Source organism: Gambusia affinis, linkage group LG13 (genome assembly GCF_019740435.1).
Source record: "Gambusia affinis linkage group LG13, SWU_Gaff_1.0, whole genome shotgun sequence".
Lineage (NCBI taxonomy): Eukaryota > Metazoa > Chordata > Actinopteri > Cyprinodontiformes > Poeciliidae > Gambusia > Gambusia affinis.
Window position 1 is genome coordinate 11,360,302 of NC_057880.1, and position 21,280 is coordinate 11,381,581.

Below are 21,280 nucleotides of genomic sequence, written 5' to 3' on the forward strand. Positions count from 1 at the left end.
AGTTTTTAAAAAATACAGACTGAATAGAAAAGAACTATGAAAGGGAGAGAACTGACAGGGAAACTGTGTGAAAGCTGTGGGAACTCCAAATGTGATAAAGTGTAAAAGATAGTTTTACAAGTTGAGCCATCATGGGCATAAATCGTGATGGTCTGCGGTCTTCGCAGAAGGAAATTAATCATTGTCTCAGCAAACAGTGGAAGTGGACTCATGTGTACTTTAGCTACTCCAACAATAGCGTTTGTAGTTTGTAACCAAACACAAGTCACGGAAGTTACTGTAATTTGACATGAGACAAAAATACAGCCTGAAAACATGCAGGGCTTGAAATGATGCCAGCATTATTGTGGTTTGAACCAAACCAACTGAGTGTGTCCGTAAGATTACAAATGTTTCATTAATCTTTTTGGGGAAGACAGTAATGTTCCTTTTGGCATTTTAATCTCCCAATTGCTTGATGTTGAGGCACTACAAATTGTAATTTATGCAATGCAGCTGCTCAAGCAGTGCAGCAGACTCCAAGAGAATAGTCATTTTAATTAAAGGAGGCATTCAGAAACTAATCACAGCAGTTTATTTTTTATTTTTTCCAAACACACTGATATTCAATGAGCCAGAACCAGATGAGATACATTTCTTTTGAATTCCTCATAGTACTAAATATTTCATACTAATACTCAAGACTCTCATAAGCAGATACTTCTTTTAATTTGTTCCAAAACAGACCAAAATATCCACTTTTTCTCTGCATGAGTACCTTCAGATCTATCCATGCTGCTGTAGAAATACATTCATGTTGCATGATTAGGCTTCACCACAAAACCTAAAAATACTATTTTCTCATAATGGAATTTTATGGAAATTCTATTATGTTGTATTTTAAGCCTTTGAGAAGTGGCTAAACCATGGGAATCTTACAATACCGGAATCCCAGAAAGCACGTCCTGGGAACCTCTCAGTTGTTTGTAGTAAAAACAAAAATAATAAAATACATGACTAAGAAAATGTTTTGTATGTTATAAAACAAATGATTGACTATAAAAAAAAATCAATCTGAACCTAAAAGCTAACTAAGTGAAAAAAAGCACAAACAATAAGAAGTTTCAGGATGAAAAGTGAGCAAAAATGGACAAGAGATAAGGAACACTGATAACACTCAAAAAAAAAAAAAAAATACTGATAAGCTGCTGGATATTAACCTCACAGCGTAATTTGCAGAAGACACTCATATTTCTATCCAAGCATGAGTTCTGTTTGACTCCAGGGGAGGATTTAATGATATCCTGATATGAGGGGCTATAATTCATGATAAACTGTGTTCAATACTGTCGTGTTACTCGTCCCTCCCAGGGATAATTTTCTTTTCGTATAATTGTCTTGTTCTAGGGATTGTTATGAGGGAGTGAGCTAGCCGGTGGGGTGGAGATAACATCCTCCTCCGTACAGATTGCTTTGGGGGCGAGGAGGGGGCACAATTGTTTGTACAGCCATTAGAAGACATGTATGATAGTTTTCAGAAAATTTACATTGCTTGTTTTCTCGGTCTCACAGCGAAAGACGCTCAGTTGCCTGGCTGCCACAATCAATGCATATCATGCAGCAGATAATTGGAGCTAATGGTTTTTCTTTTTCTGCTTCTTTAATGAAGCCTAATTATAAAAGCAGAGTCACATTTAATAAAGAAGCCAAAAAGTCATTTATTGGAGTTAAACATTGGAACAATTGACCATGTTCTTGTCATACACCATCACAGCTAATCATATCAACAGAGACTTTGAAAAACTGCAGCCTGTTAAATATGTGAAGCATATTTTCACTTCAGCACCTTGAAATAAACAACGGTGGCTTTACTATCCAAATTCACGTGCATTAAGACGAGAAGAAATACATTTCCTGAAGTTGAAGTTGGAAAACATGGAAAACATCATGGAAATTGTCAGCCAAAAGTAAAGTAAATTACAATTCTGGGTAATTCCTTCCAGGTTTTTTAATAAGAAAAGATTGCTGTTATGCAAAATCGCTGACTTGCTTGAAACTTGAAACTTGGTGCAGGGCTGGCCCCAGAGAAAGCAACATTTGATTCTCCAAAAAAGTAGGGTGGGAGATGCAAAAGCTCTTAGCATTTTTATTTATTTATTTGGTTATTCTATAATAATAAATGGAGCTTTAGGAAATACTTTTCATGCATATTTGGGCTAAATATGGCATAAATAATATGGGCAGCATGTGATGCAAACACTAACTATACATAGACTATGCAGGTTTTTGTTGGAAAACCAGCTGTAGCATCTCTAGAGAAGAATTAGGATACATGGGCAGTGCTTACTATGGAAAATGGTCTCAGGGGACAAAACATAATCTGAGATAATTTACAGTACCCTAATAAAAAGGGAAAGCTTATTGAACTCTTGAGTACTTTGCAAAAAAGTGCTGAAATCATCACCTGAAAGGACAAGAAAACAAATTCTGTAATACTGTCAAAGGGGGAGTAGGTAACTTGGACACGGTTACTGGATCACATAGCACCAGGCAAACGACTGAACACTGACAAAAACATAGAAAAATATAATTTTGAGGTTGACTTGTCTGTATAGGCTTTCCTAGTGGAGATTAAAAATTAAAATAGTTTTATTTTTGTGAAAAACAAGTGCATTATTCTCATTCAGCCTTCACCTCTAAGAGGCAAATAACATCATTGCAGTAAATATTGATTGAAATTGTTAGTACTGATCAGATATAAGAATGTTTTGGGGGAATAATTTTGGATTCTGACATTAGTGCATATTTAAAAAAAAAACAAACAAAAAAAACCCTGGGTCAACTTGAGCCAGGAACATTAAGACTGTGTCTCAGAAATTAACATCAAAGGAGAGTTAAAAGGCACACCACACTTTCTTAGATTTTTATTTGCACTTTTTGTTCCTTTCACTTTTCATAGATGCAATAAATAAATAAAAGAAAAAAGAAATCCTAACAAAATATGTCTAAGTTTTGCAACCTAGTGCATTTTCAGGTTTTACTTTAATAACCAATACGAAGCAAATGATGTCAGGGTCGAGATAAATACAAATAGTCAATTTAATTGTCGTTTTGCTAGTGAACTGTGAAAGCTTACCGCTGTTAAATCTAATTTTAAGCAGATTTATGGCGTTGTGGAGGCTGGGGGCTTAACTGAAAATGGGGCCCCAAATTAAAATGATTGGGGCCAGCTCTGACGAGGTGATTATGTAAGTGTCACAGGTCTATTATGCATCTTTTTGGCATTTCATTTCCCTTACTGAATCACTACCGCTGTGAGGATATTATGCAGTTGTCAGAAATAAATAATGTGCCAAGTTATGTTTATTTACAAACTTTGAAATTTTAGGAGATTTATACCTTTGTAGCGTGCAGATATAAGTCATGTTTTGATGCATCTGTGTCATTTTAAATTTGTACTCTTCATGACAATATTATAATTATGATAAACATAAACATTTAATGTAACATTTTTCCTAAATAGCCACCCACTATGTCACAGTTATACAATATGAAAACTCTAAACTGGCATGCTGCAACATTGTAATACAGATTGCAAAACAAGCATAATACACTTTTTTGTTTTAATTACAAGCCTCCTGTGTTTCTTTTGCAAAGGATTTTTTTGAATGATTTTCTGAAGTCTTTATTGAATATGGTGTATATCACCGGATTTAGTGAGCTGTTGCAGTAACCGAACCAGAAGAAGGTTTTGAACAGCGTCTCTGGGATGCAGCACGTGTCACAAACTGCTGCAAGCGTGTAGGTGAAAAAAAAGGGGAACCAGCAAAGAACAAACACTCCCATGACCACAGCCAGGACGAAGGTGAAGCGCCTCTCTCTGTACTGCCTTCCCTTCCACTTGCTCACCCTTGCAGAGGACAGGTCCTCTGCCTTTGTACAGGTTTCTTTAGATTTCACCTGAGTCACTTTGGGTGTTCTCCCACTCCTCTTTTTCCTCAGGGAACACAAGTTGTTTTCATTCCCATCAGAGGAGGACGGCTCTTCCTCCACATCCAGCCCGTAGACCTCTTCCCCATCTTTCAGCTCATCCATTTCTTTTTCTTGCTTTTCTCCGGGGTCCATGTCAAATTGGGTGTTCTCTATATTGCCGTTCTCTCTTTGCCGTTCTCCCGGTGAGGCTCTGGTTCTTTTCTTGGCAACCTGGTAGATCCGGACATACACCATAATCATGATGACACAGGGTGCAAAGAAGGATGCAATGCTCGAGAATATGATATACCATTTCACCTCATTGATCTTGCACGCAGGGTTGTCCTTTCCTCCCTCCTTTTTTGTCATTGTGATGAGCGGGGGAAATGAAATCAAGGCTGCAAGCGCCCAAACCAAGCAGATTGTGCATTTAATCCTGCGGGGCGTCCGTTTCAGGTTGTACTCGATGGCTTTAGTCACAGACCAGTACCTGTCCAGGCTAATGGCACACAGGTGAACGATGGATGAAGTGCAAAAGAGAACATCCAAAGCCAGGTGGATTTCACACCACACTGTGCCAAAGTACCAGTAACCCATGAGTTCATTAGCTAAGGAAAAGGGCATCACTAAGGTGGAAACCAGAATGTCTGCGCACGCCAGAGAGACTAAAAACAAGTTCTGGGGTGCCTTCAGGACTCGGCTTGTGATCACAGCGATCACTACCATGACGTTGCCAAACACGGTTAGTAAAATGAGCATCCCCACCAGGGTGGTGAGCATCACCGAGGTCTGCACAGAGAAGGGCTGCTTGCCAGGCAAAGTCTCGTTTCTGCTGGTGAGGTTGAGGCAGCCCATCAGGACGAGCCGTGTGGTCCAAAATAATAGTCTTGAGTTGTGTTCACTGTAAGCCAAGGAGAAACTGCTCTCCCACTGCCTGTTCAGGGGATTCTCTAAAGGAAAACAGCAGCAGAGAATGGTCTCTTCATTTTGCTGAGATTGCTGAAGTAGTCAATAGTTTGTGTTTCCCTGGAGGGTAAAAAAGTATAAACATAATAACCATGAATATCTCTTTGTGTTAAAGAGACAAGATCTATTAAAAGTGATTTAATGCATTCCAGATTTTGCATAATTTTCTTTTTTACTTAGTGATGGTAATAGCAGTAAGAAATATGAATCCACCTACCTTTAGGAATAAAACTACACATTTTAATTCCCTGTAAGCCATATCATAAAGCACCCATTTTCCTTTGATTTCTGACTGAAGCAGGTCTCTTCATCTGTTGCAGTTGTAGTGAAGCTTGTGTTTTCAATGGGCTTGATCTGACGCTGGAGAACTGTGATGCTGCCTCCACTACAGTGAGAACAGGAATGGGAGGAGTTCAACTGCTGAAGACATGAAAAGTGATTCGGTGCTTGCTTCCAGACGCCTAAGTCATTGGTTGATTTTTGAGGATAATTATGTTGGTGATTTATAGAAGCAATTTATGTGCACTATTAGATTACAGTGTTGTACAAGTACACTCTATCGTTTTGAGCTTCTGTGTCATAAACCAATCATATATCTTGAAAGTAAAAAAAAAAAAAAGAAAAAGAAAAAATAGCTGGAAATAATGGTTGTCTTTGGAGAGAGGATGGGGGTTATTCAGCTTTTCACTAATAGCACTTAGGGCCCAGATAGAGAAGACTGTTGACACACAACCTGACACAGATTAATCTAATCTTGTTTTCAGAGCAGAACTGCATTAATCAAAATGAATGGGTTTCACTAATATACTAAACTTTTATAAAGTAAGTCAGATACAGCTTATATTTTAAAGTTGTTACTTGTGTGCAATGAAAGAATAAACATATGGGCTCATTTTAATTTAGGTTTTTAGGATCCTTGTTCTTTTTGTGCTTCTTATCTGATAATGTAATTTTTCTGCAGTTTCTCTGAATTTATTACATTTTGCTTATTTTTCACTGCACATAGTTTTACATAATAAGTTATTCATTTTGTTTTTTTTGCAACACCTCTACATTACATTCCAGTCCAATCTGTGACTTTCTGGGTGAGTGAAGCTGTTGTTGCTGAGCTCAGCCTTGCTGCATTAGAGTACTCATATCTGTTGGACTTTTTCATTTTCTTCACTTTATATGTACAAACTTCAGCGTCTATGGGATTTTATGTGATAAACTAACACAAATTATTTCATATTTGTGAAGTGTAAAGAAAACGATTTTCCAATTTTCATTTTAAGAGAAAATTTAAAGACGTCATGTCCATTTATGTCGACTCTGATTTAGTACTCTGTCAACTCATCTTTTGCTGCAGTTACAGCTGCAAGTATATATTTATCGCAGCTTCTCTAATTTAAAGAGTGACATTCTTTAAATTCTTTGCAAGCTCAGTCAGACTGAATGTAAAGTGTTTGTGAACAAAGTATTTTTTAAGTCTTGCATGGGAACTGGAAAACTGTGATTAAGCAATTCTAACTCATACATTTGCTTTGATCTGAACTATTTCATTATAACTCTGGCAATATGTTTAATGTTGTGACAAAATGGGTTTTATATACTTTAGTATTTTTGGAGAAATGATGTGGAAGAAAATGTGGTTTTACTTTTGACCACCTAGAAAACCATCTGTGCAGCCATCGTTTTTGCGTAAGAGCTGCGGGAAGTTAAATACATATAACTTTATGATGGGGTGAGATTAAGAAGTACGCTTTTGCATGTTTAAAGAGACCAAAACTGTATAAATAAACAATTTTAAGCTTATTGGAATTTGTTTTGGCGACGGCACAAGCTTGGTTTTTTAGTCGAAAGTCAGAGACTAAAGATGCTATGTCCAGTCGATAGGGGCGCTGATGAGCCTATAGAACAGCATATCATTGCATGGGATTTACATTGGTTTCCGGTGTGCTATTCACAGATAGAGCGAAGAGCACATTTTAAAAATTAGAACGGCTATTTACGAAAAATAATCGACTTTGAATCGTATTTATTGCTCAGCTGATCAGATAAGGGTTCTAAAACAAAGGTAAGACCACACATAGCCCTTCTTTTGTTGTTTCTTTTCTGTGGATGTTAGCTAGCGGTAGCCTCGTTACGTTATACGTACGTCGAAGAAAAGGCCTTGCTAATTGTGTTAGCGATGTGCTAACGTTTATTTTTTTTAGTTAACGCATTATACATCAATTTATTCAAATTTTTACAAAGCGGGATTAGTAGTATAGTCATAACCGTGTTTATACTATACCTTCCTAACAGCTACTCGTAGAAAACTGGTTAATGTCGCTTTTTGTTTTTTAGCGCACAAATGTCGGAAGATTTGGTGAAACAGTTGAGCAGCTACAAAGCTCAGCTACAGCAAGTAGAAGTTGCCTTATCAACCGATCAAGATAATGAAGACCTCCTGAAACTTCAGAAGGACTTGCAGGTTTGCTTTCTCCCTTCATCTGAAAATTGTTTTTACTGTAGCATTTAGAAAAAGTTTTTACTAGGAAGATCGTGGGTCATCATGTTTGTTGATATGCGGTCTTGTCTGGCTCCATCCATCCCAATGATAATACACCCTTGTGTTCATTATTCTTCCATTCTTATTGCCTCTCGTTCTATATTTTTTGCTTCCCACAATTGCAATATTTTTCATCCTTCCTTCGCATTTTGTTTGTTCTTTATTACTATGGTTTTTGCAGATTACTTAGACGTAGCTGGACCCTAGTACCGTAGGTATATTTTGCCATACGTTTAAAAACATGAGACTGAAAACATCGGAAAACTAAGTAAATTATTCTTGAAATGTATGCCTTTTCATTATTTTTATTAGGAAATTTTGAATAAAGTTAAAAAGTGTTTGTCACTTTTGGGTATTTTTTTTCTTGGTGTTTTAACCATTACTTTTTGTGCAATCTATCTTCTTTTGTATAGACTTAAAAGACAAACTATCTTCAATAAGATAACCAAATGCATAATAAAAGTTAGGGCTACACAAAATCTTTGAAACGTGTAATCAATAGAGTTACAATGATTGTTAAATGAACTATGTTGAAGCAAATAGTGTTGATGTCCTTCTGCTTTAGGTGGTACTTATTTTCTGCAGTTCTTTGTGATCTTGATATGTAATAAGTGTTTTTATTGAAGTTTGTAAATTAATAAAATTTGCCCCTATAATTATGTGAGCCCCACATATGCATAGTTTCTAGGACAGGAATTTGTACAGTGCAGGAAATCCAATTGAAGAGAAACTCCGCCTAGTTTTAATATTTATAGAATCTAAAATTGCATATAGACATGAGCCAGTGTGACAATCTTATGATATAAATTTGCTCTCTTCCAACTAACTGCCGCTGGCAGAGCAACAGGAGCGTCTGTGACTTCTCATTAAAATGACTTAAACCTGTAGGTTTACACAATTAAGCAGATCCTAAACCATAAGGATGGTTTACCTTAATACACACTCTTACCTTTGTCTAATAAGTTTGATCAAGTCTAGATGTGGTGAATTGTATTAACTTGAAATATTCTCTACCCTAAAAATAACTGATGGCATGGAAGCATTTGAAAGGAAGGAAGTAGGAAGTCATTATGTTGCCTAACCTAATAAGAGCACCTTAGTTCCTGTAATTATTCTCTTTTTTTTTTTTTTTTTTTCTTGCTCTTTTGCAGGAAGTCATCGATCTGACTACAGATCTCCTGTCTTCGCAACCCGCTGATGGCGCTTCCAGCACCAGCGGCTCAGAGTCGGTGCCAGTGAAGAAAAGCTGGAAAGTGGGTGAACGATGTTTGGCAATGTGGAGCCGGGATGGCCAGTGAGTTTCAACATTCTTTTTAAATAAACAAATGCCTCACCAGTATAATGTGTGTCACCATAAAGCAGCACCTTCTTCAGTAGAGTCACAAAAATATTTTTATCCGTAGTTTTGTTCTGTAAATGGAAACTGATTAAGACGAATCATAATTGTAACATTTCAGAAACCTTAAGCAAGCGTGAATACCCTCAAAACTGTATTTTGACATTCAGTTGCATTTTATTACAGTAATCCCTCGTTTATCGCGGGGGTTACGTTCCGAAAATGACCCGCGATAAGTGAAATCCGCGAAATAGAAAACTTTTTTTTTTTTTACAATTAACAACTATTACATGTATACAAATACAGTGACTGACGTGTAGGCCGTTTCACTGCTCTTCAGACTGGGCCGCTGCATCCTGACTGCGCTCTGCAGTGTTCTCTTCTTCTGAAGCAGCGGTGCAGGTGTGTTTGTTCGGAGAAGAACATAGTGATTGCGGCTGTTGTCGCTCTTTTTCTTCTTTGCAAAAGATCCTTGTACACCGACATGTCACCATCGATCGTTGGAGAACTGTAATGACGGCTCATCAAAGGGTCCCATTCCTCAGCTACCGCTTAAGTTCAGTGGCCATTCGCACCATGGTTTGCTAGCGACCAAGCGTTAGTCCTTCCAGTAATTAGTATGTTTTGATACAAGAAGCGGGAGTGAGTTTTTAGCGAATCAGAATGCAGAGCACAATGCACCAAAAAAAAAAAATGCATTATGAAAATCCGCGAAATAGCGAATCCGCGATAAGTGAACCGCGAAGTGGCGAGGGATCACTGTATTCCATTCTTCTTATGTAACTTGAGGAAACACATTGTTGCTTTATAGAGTCTGTCTCTTTTTAACTGTATATAAGTGTATAGTTGGGAGATATTTAAAAAGTTTTTCTTATAAAGTTGAAATTAGAGTTTGTAACATTGAAATGGAATTATTTTGTACTTACTGAGTAATTATTGAACGTTGCCTATTAAGTAGACCTTGACTCTTTGGCTCATACTCACCTGCTTACAGACGTGATCTTTTGACAGGGTGTATGAAGCTGAGATTGAGGAGATAGACCGAGAGAATGGCACTGCGGCCGTTACGTTCACAGAGTACGGGAATGCTGAAGTGATTCCTCTGCAGAACCTCAAAGTCGTGGAGGAAGGGAAACGTTCTGAGGATGACGGCGGTTTAAAGTCAAAGTCAAGGTAATGAACAACCCCATCTTGTTTCTTGTTTTGTTCGTATTTCTACACTGAAATCTGTGAAAGCCTTGCATCACTGACACTTTACATTCTGCTTCCCCAAATAAATAAGATATGACTTTGTGTCTTTCCACCTATGACCATAGAAGTGTTTTCTTTAGGTTTGTTAAAAAATGCACTTGTCTTTCCCTGAGGTGCATGGCAACCTGTTCCACAGATCAGGCGCCATCACTGAGGATGTTTTCGAGTTTGCATTTGAGTCTAGATTTATGGATGTCCACCATTAGCTGATTTGTGCACATTAATTGCTGTGGGTGGAGTGTTGGGGCCACAGAAGTTCAGACAAATATGGAGGTGCCCATGCCTTTAAGACTTTTAAGAAAGCAATAAAACCTGGAAGGGGAGCCTCAAGTGGAGAGAATTGAAAGTACATTACAACATTAGAAATGCTACATTCAAGACACATGCACCACAGCGTTTCAAATGAATTACAGTCATTTTACTCCTGATTTGTAGTCGCTGATTAGTTTGGGTGCTAACATTATTTCAATCTCTTGACTTCGAATGATTGAGATTTTCTTTTGTTTTAATTACATATAAAAAAAATACCAAAGACTAAGCAAATGAATTGATGTGGATTAAATCTTAATCACTGTTAATTTTGCAGCAGTCACAACACGGTTTTAGTTTTTGCTGTCCAATTGTTATTTGGTTAATCTAACATTTTAGCAACAGATCATTTATTCACCATATGAAGTTGGACAGGAAAAACCTGATGCATCCTTGCACATGTGAAAGAAACTTACTGCATCTTGGGCAATGCAATGTTTATTATTTAACCGAACAATTTTATTAGCATCTTTTAATGTATTTTTGATATTGAATAATAAAAAATAAAATTGTTAAAAATAAAACAGCCCTTTAACATTATTATTTTTGTTACAGGTCTACTACTTCAAGTCAGTTCATAAATTGCAGTTTCCGATCTCTGGTGTGAAGTTTGTTTTTTAACTTTCTCTCGTCTTGTTTGACTTTCTAGAAAAGAGCAAATAGCAGAGCAGCGGGAGTATAAGAAGAAGAAAGCTCAGAAAAAAGTACAGAGGATGAAGGAGCTGGAGCAAGAGAGGGAGGAGCAGAAGTCTAAGTGGCAACAGTTCAACAACAAAGCTTACTCAAAGAACAAGAAAGGACAGGTACGATATTTTTTTTACCTCTTATTGTTTTTTTTTAATTATTTCTTTTCTAGCTAACATGTTTATTTTTATGTCCTTATAGGTAAAGAGAAGCATATTTGCATCACCAGAAAGTGTAAACGGAAAGGTGGGAGTGGGAACATGTGGCATTGCAGACAAACCTATGACCCAGTATAATGACACATCTAAATACAATGTCAGACATCTGATGCCACAATGACCTCGCACACTCTGTACATAATAATCCACTGTATACTAGTTGTATTGGTGCTTTTTGTTGTGTTTCTACATGATTAAAGTCCCTCGTATAATGAAAGCTTTTAAAGGAACTGGTTGGACACCGGTGTTTAAAGTATTGCTGTAGTTTTCTTGTATATTACATAGACTCAACTAAAAGATTCACATGAGAGATTTTTCCACCACTGGAACAAAGCCTCCTGTTGCGTAAGAACGTATGTTATGGAAAAAAACTGTGGAGTTTGCTGTTTGTACTTATTTTTGAGGTAAAATCTCCTCTAAGATTTGTTGATTTGGAGTGTACATTTGATGCTGGATTGTTCAATTCTCATCAATAACAATAATATCTGATTATTAATTATGTTGAGAATTTGGATTGACTAACTTGGCATTTTAATTTCTGTACATATATATAAAAGCGTAAAATAAACGTTATGATCTGTTTTTTTTTTTCTTTTCTTTTCTAAAGGTCCTATTGTTTTTTTTCCTCGTTGTAGTATAGTGACTGTCGACCCTGCAGATGGCAGCAGAGACTTTTACACTCAAACAATACAATTACGCTAAAACGTGAAGCCTTTTTGGAGATGCCCAACAAAAACAAAGACCTGACTTCAGTTGAGCAGTAAACATGCAGCATGATTTAAAATTGCTGGCAAAGGTACATTTAGAAACTTAGAACATCATTAAAATAAGTCTTTTCTATTGGACAACTGTCGAGTCAGCAGGCTTGCCTGTGTTTATGTAGGCCATATCAACTCTGTACTTAAAATAAACCTTTGTTTAAATTAAGCTTGATGTAATTTTCCGAGAAACAGAATGTTGGGCTTTTATTTATTGTCTTTATCACAATTAATAGAAATAAATGCTTGAAATATATGACTATAATGAAAAAGTGAGTTTTAATTTTTGCTGACTTAACTTTTTAATTGCATCATTTGTGATGTACAGTACATAAACGCTTACTGGAAGCTTTAAAAAAAAAAAAACATAGGCATGTTTTTTTGTGTTTTAAAGGTTTTATTAAGATTCTAGGAATAATTTCTAGGAGTTGTAACAAATTGTTAGCAGGGGACCAGCAGCACGTATTTTGCACAAAAGTCACCTTGGACGGCTTAGTAAGCATAAGAAAAACATTGTGCCTCGGCATAATTGACATTTTCTTTAAATAGTGCATTTTATTTATTTAATTTTTTTTGCAGTTTCCCCAAACACGCTGGGTAGGGGAGCGATCTCCAACGACAAGGCGTTGGACAATCCCCACGTTAAGACACAAATTGGTGGTGATTTACTTAGGACTTTGTTCAGAAGAACGCAGATAAATGTTCATATTGAAATATCTATTTTTGGTTTCAATTGTTGAAACATCAGCTGTGCAGTTTTGTATTAAATATATTCTGGATTTCAGTGGACAGTCTTCAAATATCAAGAAATTCAACTTTTCCTTTCTTGGCTACAGTACAAAAAAAGATACAGTATTAAACACAGAAGTAGAAACCAAAACCAATATTCTGTCACTTGCTGTTCATGCTACCAACATTATTATTAATATGAGACTTGTCAATTCAAAAATACATTACAATATTAGAAAGGCTACATTCAAGACACATGCACCATAGCGTTTCGAGTCAATTACAATCATTTTACTGCTGATTATTAGTCGCTGATTCTACTACCAAAAGCAAGTGTATATCCTCGTATTTGGAATTGGACGGATGGGGGGGAAAAGAATTATCAAATCCACCCAACATTACACATGATCAAACTAGACATTATTGCTTGAGCTTTGTGCTTGGACAAGTGCTAGATTAGCTTATTATCGACTAAACTCATTGGATTTGCACACAGTGTGAAAGCCTTTAACTAAGCACTGAGCAATGGGTGAACCTCATAGCACAGCAAATGCTTCTTGTGGGGTTTTCCTACTAAGTCAGTTTGGCAGACATTTAAAAACAGTGATGAAAGGTTTGCCATTCAAGCACAACTAAAGTACAATTAAATATATCAAAAATAAATAGAATCATGCAAAATATATTAGGAGTAACAGGTGGACTACACGCCACCTGTCTTGATTGGACTGATTTGTTGAAGAAGAGGGATGCCACATGAAATCAAGGATTGATTTGTGGATCCTAAAGCGTGAGTCACAGACTAGTGGAGCGTATTTTGGAATGCAAGCTATATTTTAGCCCTTGCCGGCTTGTATGTTAACAAGAAGTGCTGTCTGGACGTGTCATCCAGTGGGGGGGAAAAAGGTTTTTTTTTTGTTGTTTTTTTTACAAGGCATATGGCGCAGATGTTTCCAATGCTGAGCTCCTCGCTGGTTGTGTGTGCGTGAAACTGGGATTTGCTGGTTGTTGTTTTTTTATTTTAAAGATCAGCTTGTTTAAAGCAGAGTTCCTCCGTCAGTGTTTGACACTGGTTAAATATCCGGTCCTCCACGGGATCGACTTTTAAAACGAGTATAGTTCACTTGAACTTACAAAAGGTAAAGGGAACGATGTTTTGATAATGGTTGTACATTACCAAAGTTGTATTATTGTAATAATTTGATAGAGAGAAGGCTGCTGTTCTTTTTTTGAAGGGGAGTGTACTGAACTTAAGGCTGGTTCTGGGGAGAGTTATATTAGATTTTTCATGTAGGAAGGTTCGAGGGAGAACGGAGCTCTAGGCTGGTACTTTGAAGGGAGAAAGCCATATAAAGACTGCAGCTTCAGTGTAGGTATAGGCTGGTTGTTTAAGCGGAGAAGGCAAGTTTCAGACTGCAGGTGGAGTAGCCCTCGTCACTGGCTGAGCTCTGCCGGCTGCTGTGGTCGTCCAGGTCACTTGCACCACTGGTGCTAACACTGTCCATTTCTCCATGGGAGAACTCAGTGCTTTCCACGTCCACTTCAATTTCCTCTGTGTCCAGAAAAAAAAAATAATAATAATAAAAAAATCACAATCAATAAGTAATCAACCATTGAAAAAAAAAAGTAAGGAAATGGTTTCATTGCGACACTGACCTCTGTCAGACTCTGAGCGGTCCGAGTCCATGCGGGAGCCAAGGCTGTCTGTGCGGACCCTCTCTCTTTCTCCATGAGATTGCAGCAGAGCCAGCTGCCTCTGTAGGTGCCTCTGCTCCCTTTCTAAGGTCTCCAGTTGGTGCTGACTCCTTCGGTCTACCTCTTCAAGTTTCTTTAGAGAAACAAAAAAAAAAAAAGGAATGTTCATTTCTAATTAAAGAGCTCTTGTAGTTGAAAAAAATGTAAAGAAAGTGCTTGTAATTTGTGTACATCACTTCTGGATCAGTTATTTATCTGAACTGTCTCGTAATGGCTTATGGTGACCTAAACAAAATTTTATAACATCCTTGTTTTTTTATTCATCGACAAATTAATAAATGTATATAGAATTTTTAACAATTTTGATATTTCTTTTTTTGTAAAAAAAAACCTTTGAGGCACATTTAATTTCCCTTACAACCAATATGCTAAACTTTGTGTTTGTCTATAACACAATACTCCCAGGAAGCTACATTGAAGTTTATAAATTCAACATGACAAAATGCAGAAGTGATCAAGGCATTTTCTATTCACAGGAGAAAAAAAAGACAACCCAGTAGAGACCAATATTACTGTTTAAGACTAAATTAAAGTTAAAACCTGTCAAACATTTAAAACTAATAGAGAGCTTTCCACAAGGGAGAGTGCCTTCATACAAGGGAGAAGAGCTTTCATCACTGCTCTCTGCAAAACAGCTGTTGATTTTAGTTTGCTTTGCTTTTATGCCCGGAGGCCTTATGGCCCTTTGCCAGCTGCACCTGTTCCAACCTTTAAATACTCAACCTCAGGTTGTAAAAATAAAACTACAGTAACTTTTGGAAAGCCTCAGTTTCTGGACTTTAATTGTACAAATCCAACGTCATCAGCAAACCTCGCAGCTTTCTCACGTATTGCCCGTCTACGTGATAAACTCTTGTAGGCTGTCACCAGGATAGTTTTTATATGGCTTCCCTCCAACCTCTACTCCACTTCAGAAAGGATTTGACTTACATATGCTGTGTTAAATGGGGGATGTTTTTGAGCTTAATTTTTTTTTTGTTTTTATTTAACTCCTCTGTCTTGTGTTGCTTAGACACTGTGGTCTGCTAAGCTAACTTGCGTTGATACCAGAGGTCAATGCTGGAGCTACAAAAATCAAATTAGTTAGTTTCGCATGATAGCGACAAAATAAGTTGCTTTTAAAAGTCACCCAGTTACTAAATAGACTCGATCTGTGTGTCAGAAAATATTAGTGGACAAACTGAATCATAAAAATCCAGTTAGGGTCAGTAAGAAAGCTGTAGAAAAGTTTAAAGCAATATGAATTACAAAACAATATCCCAAGCTTTAAACATCTCAAGGATCATCCATCATCGGAACATTGTTTGAATGTGCTAAAGCTGCAAAAATACCATAGATTTTGAAGACAACCAAAATGTTTTCTGGGAAATATTAAACAGGTTCATTTTGGTCAGTAGCTGTTTTCAAACTGCAACCTTTCCCAATGATGCCATTTTCCTTCAGTTTCCTCCTCTCTTTCTTTTTGTTTAATCCTGAACACTGACATTAACTGAAGTAAAGGAGACTTGTAGTGCTGTAGATATTGTTTGTGTTCTCTCTCTTTGTTTTGTGCCAGCTTCTCATCTCTCTCTCTGTTTTTTTTTTTTTAAATTGTTGATTTGTTTTGGCCTTTTAAGCACAAAGTTTGGCACTAAAATTAGGTCTGAGTGTGGCAAGTGAAATACAACTCAGCTGTCTAGAAAATGTGGTTCGACACAGCCAATGCATTATGATACATCATTAAACTTTGAGGTTGCATTTATGTTTTCACACAGGCTTTAGTCAGTTTGAAATGATTTACAAAATTCTTTACTCTAGCTATATTTGTCTAACATTAAAATGCGTTTCATAACCTGAAACGACATGTTTTCACTCTTTCGGAAGTTTTTCTAAAACCTATATAACCCAGCTACTGCTTTGTGGTGAAACCTGAAGAAAAACAAAGCTGCCCTCATGAGAAGTATTTCTTAAAGCCAAAAAAGGGGAAGCCTTCAGCAGTCCCCTCTCCCACAGCTCTCACACTACCACACCTTGATGTGTGCTTTGGCCTTGTTGAGCAGTCCCAGTGTGGTGTGCCGGCTGCAGTCTGGTCCCAGAGGGATGAGTGACTTCAACCTCTCCAAGCACAGGCGGAGATGTGCTCGCCTGTGGGAGGAGACATCGTTCAGGTAATTTCTCTGCAGGGACCGAACACAACGAGTACATCACATTCTCTACACTGAACATAACCCCCCGCCCCCCCAAAAAATAAAGGCTTTTTAAAAAATGGCTATTTTATAATGTCATTAATCATGTTTCAAATGTAGGCATAAATGTGGGTCGAGATCTCAAAGTTGCTGAAGTCATCTGTTACTCTGCCATCCAGAGACTCCTCTGCAGTCTGAGTGAGCACAATAACTGGCAAAAGGACTCTCAGTATGCCTGCATATAATGGAGTAAAATGTAGGTCAAATCATGATGTCATATCTGCATTGGCCTCCATTTTGTAAATTAGAGTAATCTCTTCTGAATCTTCCTTTAGGGTGTTTCCCCTTATATTTAAAAGGTTACACTTCTTACACATGCATATGGCTATTGATTTAAATTTAGAATAAAAGGTTGATTGGCGTTCCTTGGCTCCCTGTTTAAAGCAGGAGCCACGTTACGGGGTAGCAAACGCAAACGGCAGTCAGCTTTCCCAGCTGGAAATCTTTCAGGAAGGAACCCTGTTGTCTGGAAACGGACATTTCCCATTTGCTGACTGGGGAAATGTCTGCATGTCCTCGAGGAACAGTGTTGCTACACTGTGGTCGTGCTCTATTTTGCCTTGCAAATCTACGCCAATATCCGGTACGGAAATGACAAAGCTGTTTGTTATAAAAGTTCCTTTAAGGTGCTGCGACGATAAGTTAATTTACAGTCCTGCAGCACATCTTATTTTAAAATTATATGGCTGATGTATTTAGCATTTACCCAAGATATGCAAATGTGGCTGAGGGAAGGAAAGCTGTGGGCTTGTGCACCTGGAGCGCCATTATGAAACTTGCAGATAAGAAAGAAAGTCTATTCTTATTTTTGATTTATTCCTCTTTTTTCCTCAGGTTTTATACTCACTATCATGCACAAGTGTTAAGCATGCACCAGATTTAGAACTGTTTGTAGTGGGACTGTCTCAAAAGTTAAAACATGCATTGGAAGGACCTTGCTTCACTCACCTGTTCTTTTCCAGCTCATTGTGTGCTGATCTGTTGAAAGCATTAAAACATTTACTGTCAGTTATTTAATTGATAGAGAAACCAGATCCACAGCAGCATAGCATACTGTGTCCAAACACCAAACCCAACATACTGACGTTACTTCAGTCATTAACAAAGATAATATGACATAATGATTATTGTGGATCTTGCAACAAGTCAATAGTATTCACTTACCTGTTGTGCATATTGTCCACTTTCCTGTTCTTGAATTTGCGATGTTTTTGTTGATGTGCGATCTGTGCTTCAGGGTATGATGAAGCATAACCATGCTCACATTCTGATAAGTGGAAGAAAAATAAATGGAGATAGAGATTTAATATTTTTATTTTATTGAATCTGTCACAACCACAAGGAAGGCTGAATTTACTTGATAAAAGTGACCAAATATGACCTGAAGTTTACATACTGAATTGTAAAAAAAGGTCCATGCAATAAAAAATACAGAATTCTGGAAACACTCAAGCAAATGAAAATGTTGATGCTCTGTTGCCAGAACTGACCCAGGGTTGTATGGGCCCCTAAGCTAAATTTCAGTAACTTCCAACTACAACTGATAACCATAGCCCTAGACATTTCTTTCATAAATCAGCCAAATATGTATGTTTATTGATGATAAATCTAATGTTGCAAATATAGTTACAGCTATAAGAAAATTATCAAGCGACATAATGCATAGTTTATCTTTAAAGTCTTGAAATTTGACATATCTTATGTTGTTTTAATACAATTTCTGTAGTGTCTCGCAATCAAGCAGAGAGTGAAAGTTATCAAACAGAAAGCTCCCTTTCTATGGCTGACGGTCAGCTATATCTGCAAACGTCTCTTCTTAACAATTCAGTGTTCTTCCTGTTGGTGTGGGACACCTTCCAGCAGCTACATAGAGCTGCTATATTGGTTGCATTTTGATAATGATAATCAAATTTGTTCTTCGCATGAGTCTGTTAGAAGACCTGCTGTCAGCTACGAACAGGAAACTGAAGCGACAGTTTGCACAGGCTCACACAAGATCAAAATTTGGCATAAACAACAAAAAAGAATGGCTCCATCCTGACTTATATCTAGATTTCAGGCTGGTGGTGACAGCAGGGATGCTTTCTTGGTGCTCTTTGACCCTTTGGTATCAAGTGAACGTCATTTAGACATCACAGACATCCTTAGAATTGCTGCTGACTTTGTCTATCTCTAACAGGTTACTTCCAACAGGAGAATACATCATGTAACAAATGTCATACAATCTTTCTATGATTTTTTAAAAATATATATATAATTATCTCATCACCAAATCTCAAACCAACTGGGCACATTTTGGATGTGGTGACTGGAATGCTATCATGTCAGTATAGACCAAAATATGCTGCAAATAATTAAAAACAACACCAGCAAAGGTGCACCTAATAAAATGGCCGTTGAGGATATGTCTATCAGTTTACAAAAGGTCAGAATAAGTGGAAAAAGCTTGTTCAATTGTTCCCTCGCCATAAGGTTTTGTCAATATTCTACTCTCCTTTAACAGTAGAATTAGTGTTGGTTTAGGATCCTGTTTCCTACAGTTCCCATGAACCACTATTCTCGGTAGCATAAGACGTCAGAAATGAAACCTGCCTACGATTGGTTAGCTGCTGTGTAAAAGGGACTGGGGACGTGGCTTCCGACCAATAGAAACTTTGCAATTTGTTCCATGTGTAGACCATGTGAACAACACATACAAGGAAGCAGCAGCTCTCAGAGAACAGGGCAGCAGGGCTGATCATTTGGAAAGCCAAGAGGAAATAAAATCCAAATCGGAGTCTCGGTTACGATAGAAGGGCAGTAAACATGACGTATTCCCAGTGAATGTGTAAACTTAAAGGACATAATCCGGTGATAGGTTCTGTTAAATGAAAAATAAATACTAGGTGTAGAAATGGGACGCCGCAAATAGGCTATAATAATGTGGACTCAAGTGCACATAAGGAAGGCTCATTAAAATCGTGCACGTAATTAAGAAAGCAAACGAAAAAAAAACTAGATCTAATCTAATAGTGGCAAAATAATCATCTTAAACAGCAGCGAGAGGCGGCTGCAGGATATTGCTTCCGATGAACCGATTGTTCTCCCAATTTCCTACTTGAATGCATTTCCCAACACATCTGCAAATGAGTCCCGTTTTAAATGTGTCAGTCTGAAAAGAGCTCTGTTTAATAGGAAGCAGCAGGTGAAACGTCGCAGCCGCCGCTCGGGCCAGCAGTGCATCTGTCTGCTGCGCGTCTTTTGTCGCCCTCGCTCTCTATTGTTGTCTGCTCGGCGCATTAAATGTCCCGTTTGTTTACTTACTTCCGTTGCTCTTCTCAGCGCTTTCAATGTAATTGGCCGCCTCCAGCAGCACTTGCACGTTCCGCATGAAAGTCCCGATCTGGTCCATTGCGGAACATTTGGAGTAGAAAGCGTCGCTGAAAGAACAACCGGACATCTCTCCGAATCTCTCCTGCTGCTCCTTGGACGCGTCAGACTCCGACAGGACCTCTTCGCTTCTCAGCTTGCTGCTATCCTGTCCAATGTACTTTACCATTTTACCCCCTTTTCCTTTCACTGAAGGCTTTTTATTTTTATTATTATTATTACTACTACTATTGTGGGGAAGAGCTTGCGCAGAAATGTGCTCCCCTTGTCCTGTGTACGTATGTGTGTGAGTGCGTGTGCTCAGAGCGGATGACTGAAATGAACTAGGCTGGATGGAATTGCAGTCCTTAGCCTTAGCCACTTGCCCTACTTGGTGGATAATCCCTCCCACTAACGCATGCACATTGCATTCATTGTCAACTGTTCCATAATAAATCCTCATTATCAATACTGCAGGAGAACGGCAAATGCAACTATAAAGGCTGCTTCAGCTAGCAGAAAAGCCACTTTATTACCTCAGAAAAAAACCCAAAAATTATTTTTTTTTTTTTTGTTTTGTGCACACTGATTTCTAAGTAATTTGGTGCCACAGTATAAGTTCAACTTTGATGTCATCTGCAGCCATGACAGTCAGTATTCAAATACCTTGTGGGGAAAAAGATCCGTAGCTATTTGTCTGACATTAATCCAGACAAAACCTTTGCTATTTTTGGTCAGTTTGTTTCTAGTAGATAAACACCAGAACAATAAGCAAAACATTTTTCTTTCTTCAAATTCCAGAAACATGTTCTTATGTTGTTGTTGTTGTTACTGTTGTTCGAATTTCTTTAAACTGCATAACTTGGCTTAATTGTTACGGCTGTCCTTCCGCAAGCTTCTCTCTATAGTTTTTGTGATAGCCATTTCAAGAATATTTAGTACTTTTGTGATATATTTAGTCATTGCCTGTTTGGAAGACCAATTTGTGCCTAAGCAATGACTTCCTGAAGAAAGTTCAAACAAATATATTTCCAAAAGTTTCTTTTAGACCTCATTTTGATGTTTACATATCAAACTGTACATTTTATTGTATGTTGCTTATATTTTTCCGTTTGAACAATGTACTTATGAGCATACCTTTGTTTGTAGAAATACCCTAAGCTCTATACAAAAGCAAAAAGAAAGCAAACTTTTTGTTGACTTTGCTAAGCCCGTTTGTG

General features: G+C 37.6%; 3 protein-coding genes across 4 annotated transcripts; 1 reads left to right on the top strand and 2 right to left on the bottom strand.

The window, feature by feature from the left end:
* Positions 1 to 1,681: 1,681 nt before the first annotated feature.
* Positions 1,682 to 5,302, bottom strand: LOC122842536 (alpha-2A adrenergic receptor-like). 2 transcript variants are annotated; one of them, XM_044136504.1, is made up of 3 exons: positions 5,135 to 5,302; positions 4,270 to 4,977; positions 1,726 to 4,182 (listed from the first exon to the last, which is right to left on the bottom strand). In XM_044136504.1, exons 2-3 carry the CDS (start codon positions 4,804 to 4,806, stop codon positions 3,607 to 3,609), a joined length of 1,113 nt encoding a protein of 370 aa, XP_043992439.1. In that variant the 5' UTR covers positions 4,807 to 4,977; positions 5,135 to 5,302; the 3' UTR covers positions 1,726 to 3,606. The 2 variants fall into 2 exon arrangements, with proteins under 2 accessions (XP_043992438.1, XP_043992439.1); XM_044136503.1 differs by having other exon boundaries at positions 1,682 to 4,977.
* Positions 5,303 to 6,796: 1,494 nt separating this feature from the next.
* smndc1 (survival motor neuron domain containing 1) lies at positions 6,797 to 12,262 on the top strand. The gene is made up of 6 exons (XM_044136507.1): positions 6,797 to 6,973; positions 7,246 to 7,372; positions 8,602 to 8,744; positions 9,798 to 9,959; positions 10,996 to 11,149; positions 11,232 to 12,262. The coding sequence occupies exons 2-6, from the start codon at positions 7,253 to 7,255 to the stop codon at positions 11,367 to 11,369; spliced, it is 717 nt and encodes a 238-aa protein (XP_043992442.1). The 5' UTR covers positions 6,797 to 6,973; positions 7,246 to 7,252; the 3' UTR covers positions 11,370 to 12,262.
* Positions 12,263 to 12,382: 120 nt separating this feature from the next.
* On the bottom strand, positions 12,383 to 20,443 carry LOC122842537 (max-interacting protein 1-like). Its single transcript, XM_044136505.1, has 6 exons — positions 20,016 to 20,443; positions 17,877 to 17,979; positions 17,661 to 17,690; positions 16,497 to 16,611; positions 14,389 to 14,560; positions 12,383 to 14,284 (listed from the first exon to the last, which is right to left on the bottom strand). Exons 1-6 carry the CDS (start codon positions 20,248 to 20,250, stop codon positions 14,121 to 14,123), a joined length of 819 nt encoding a protein of 272 aa, XP_043992440.1. The 5' UTR covers positions 20,251 to 20,443; the 3' UTR covers positions 12,383 to 14,120.
* Between the last annotated feature and the right edge of the window lie 837 nt (positions 20,444 to 21,280).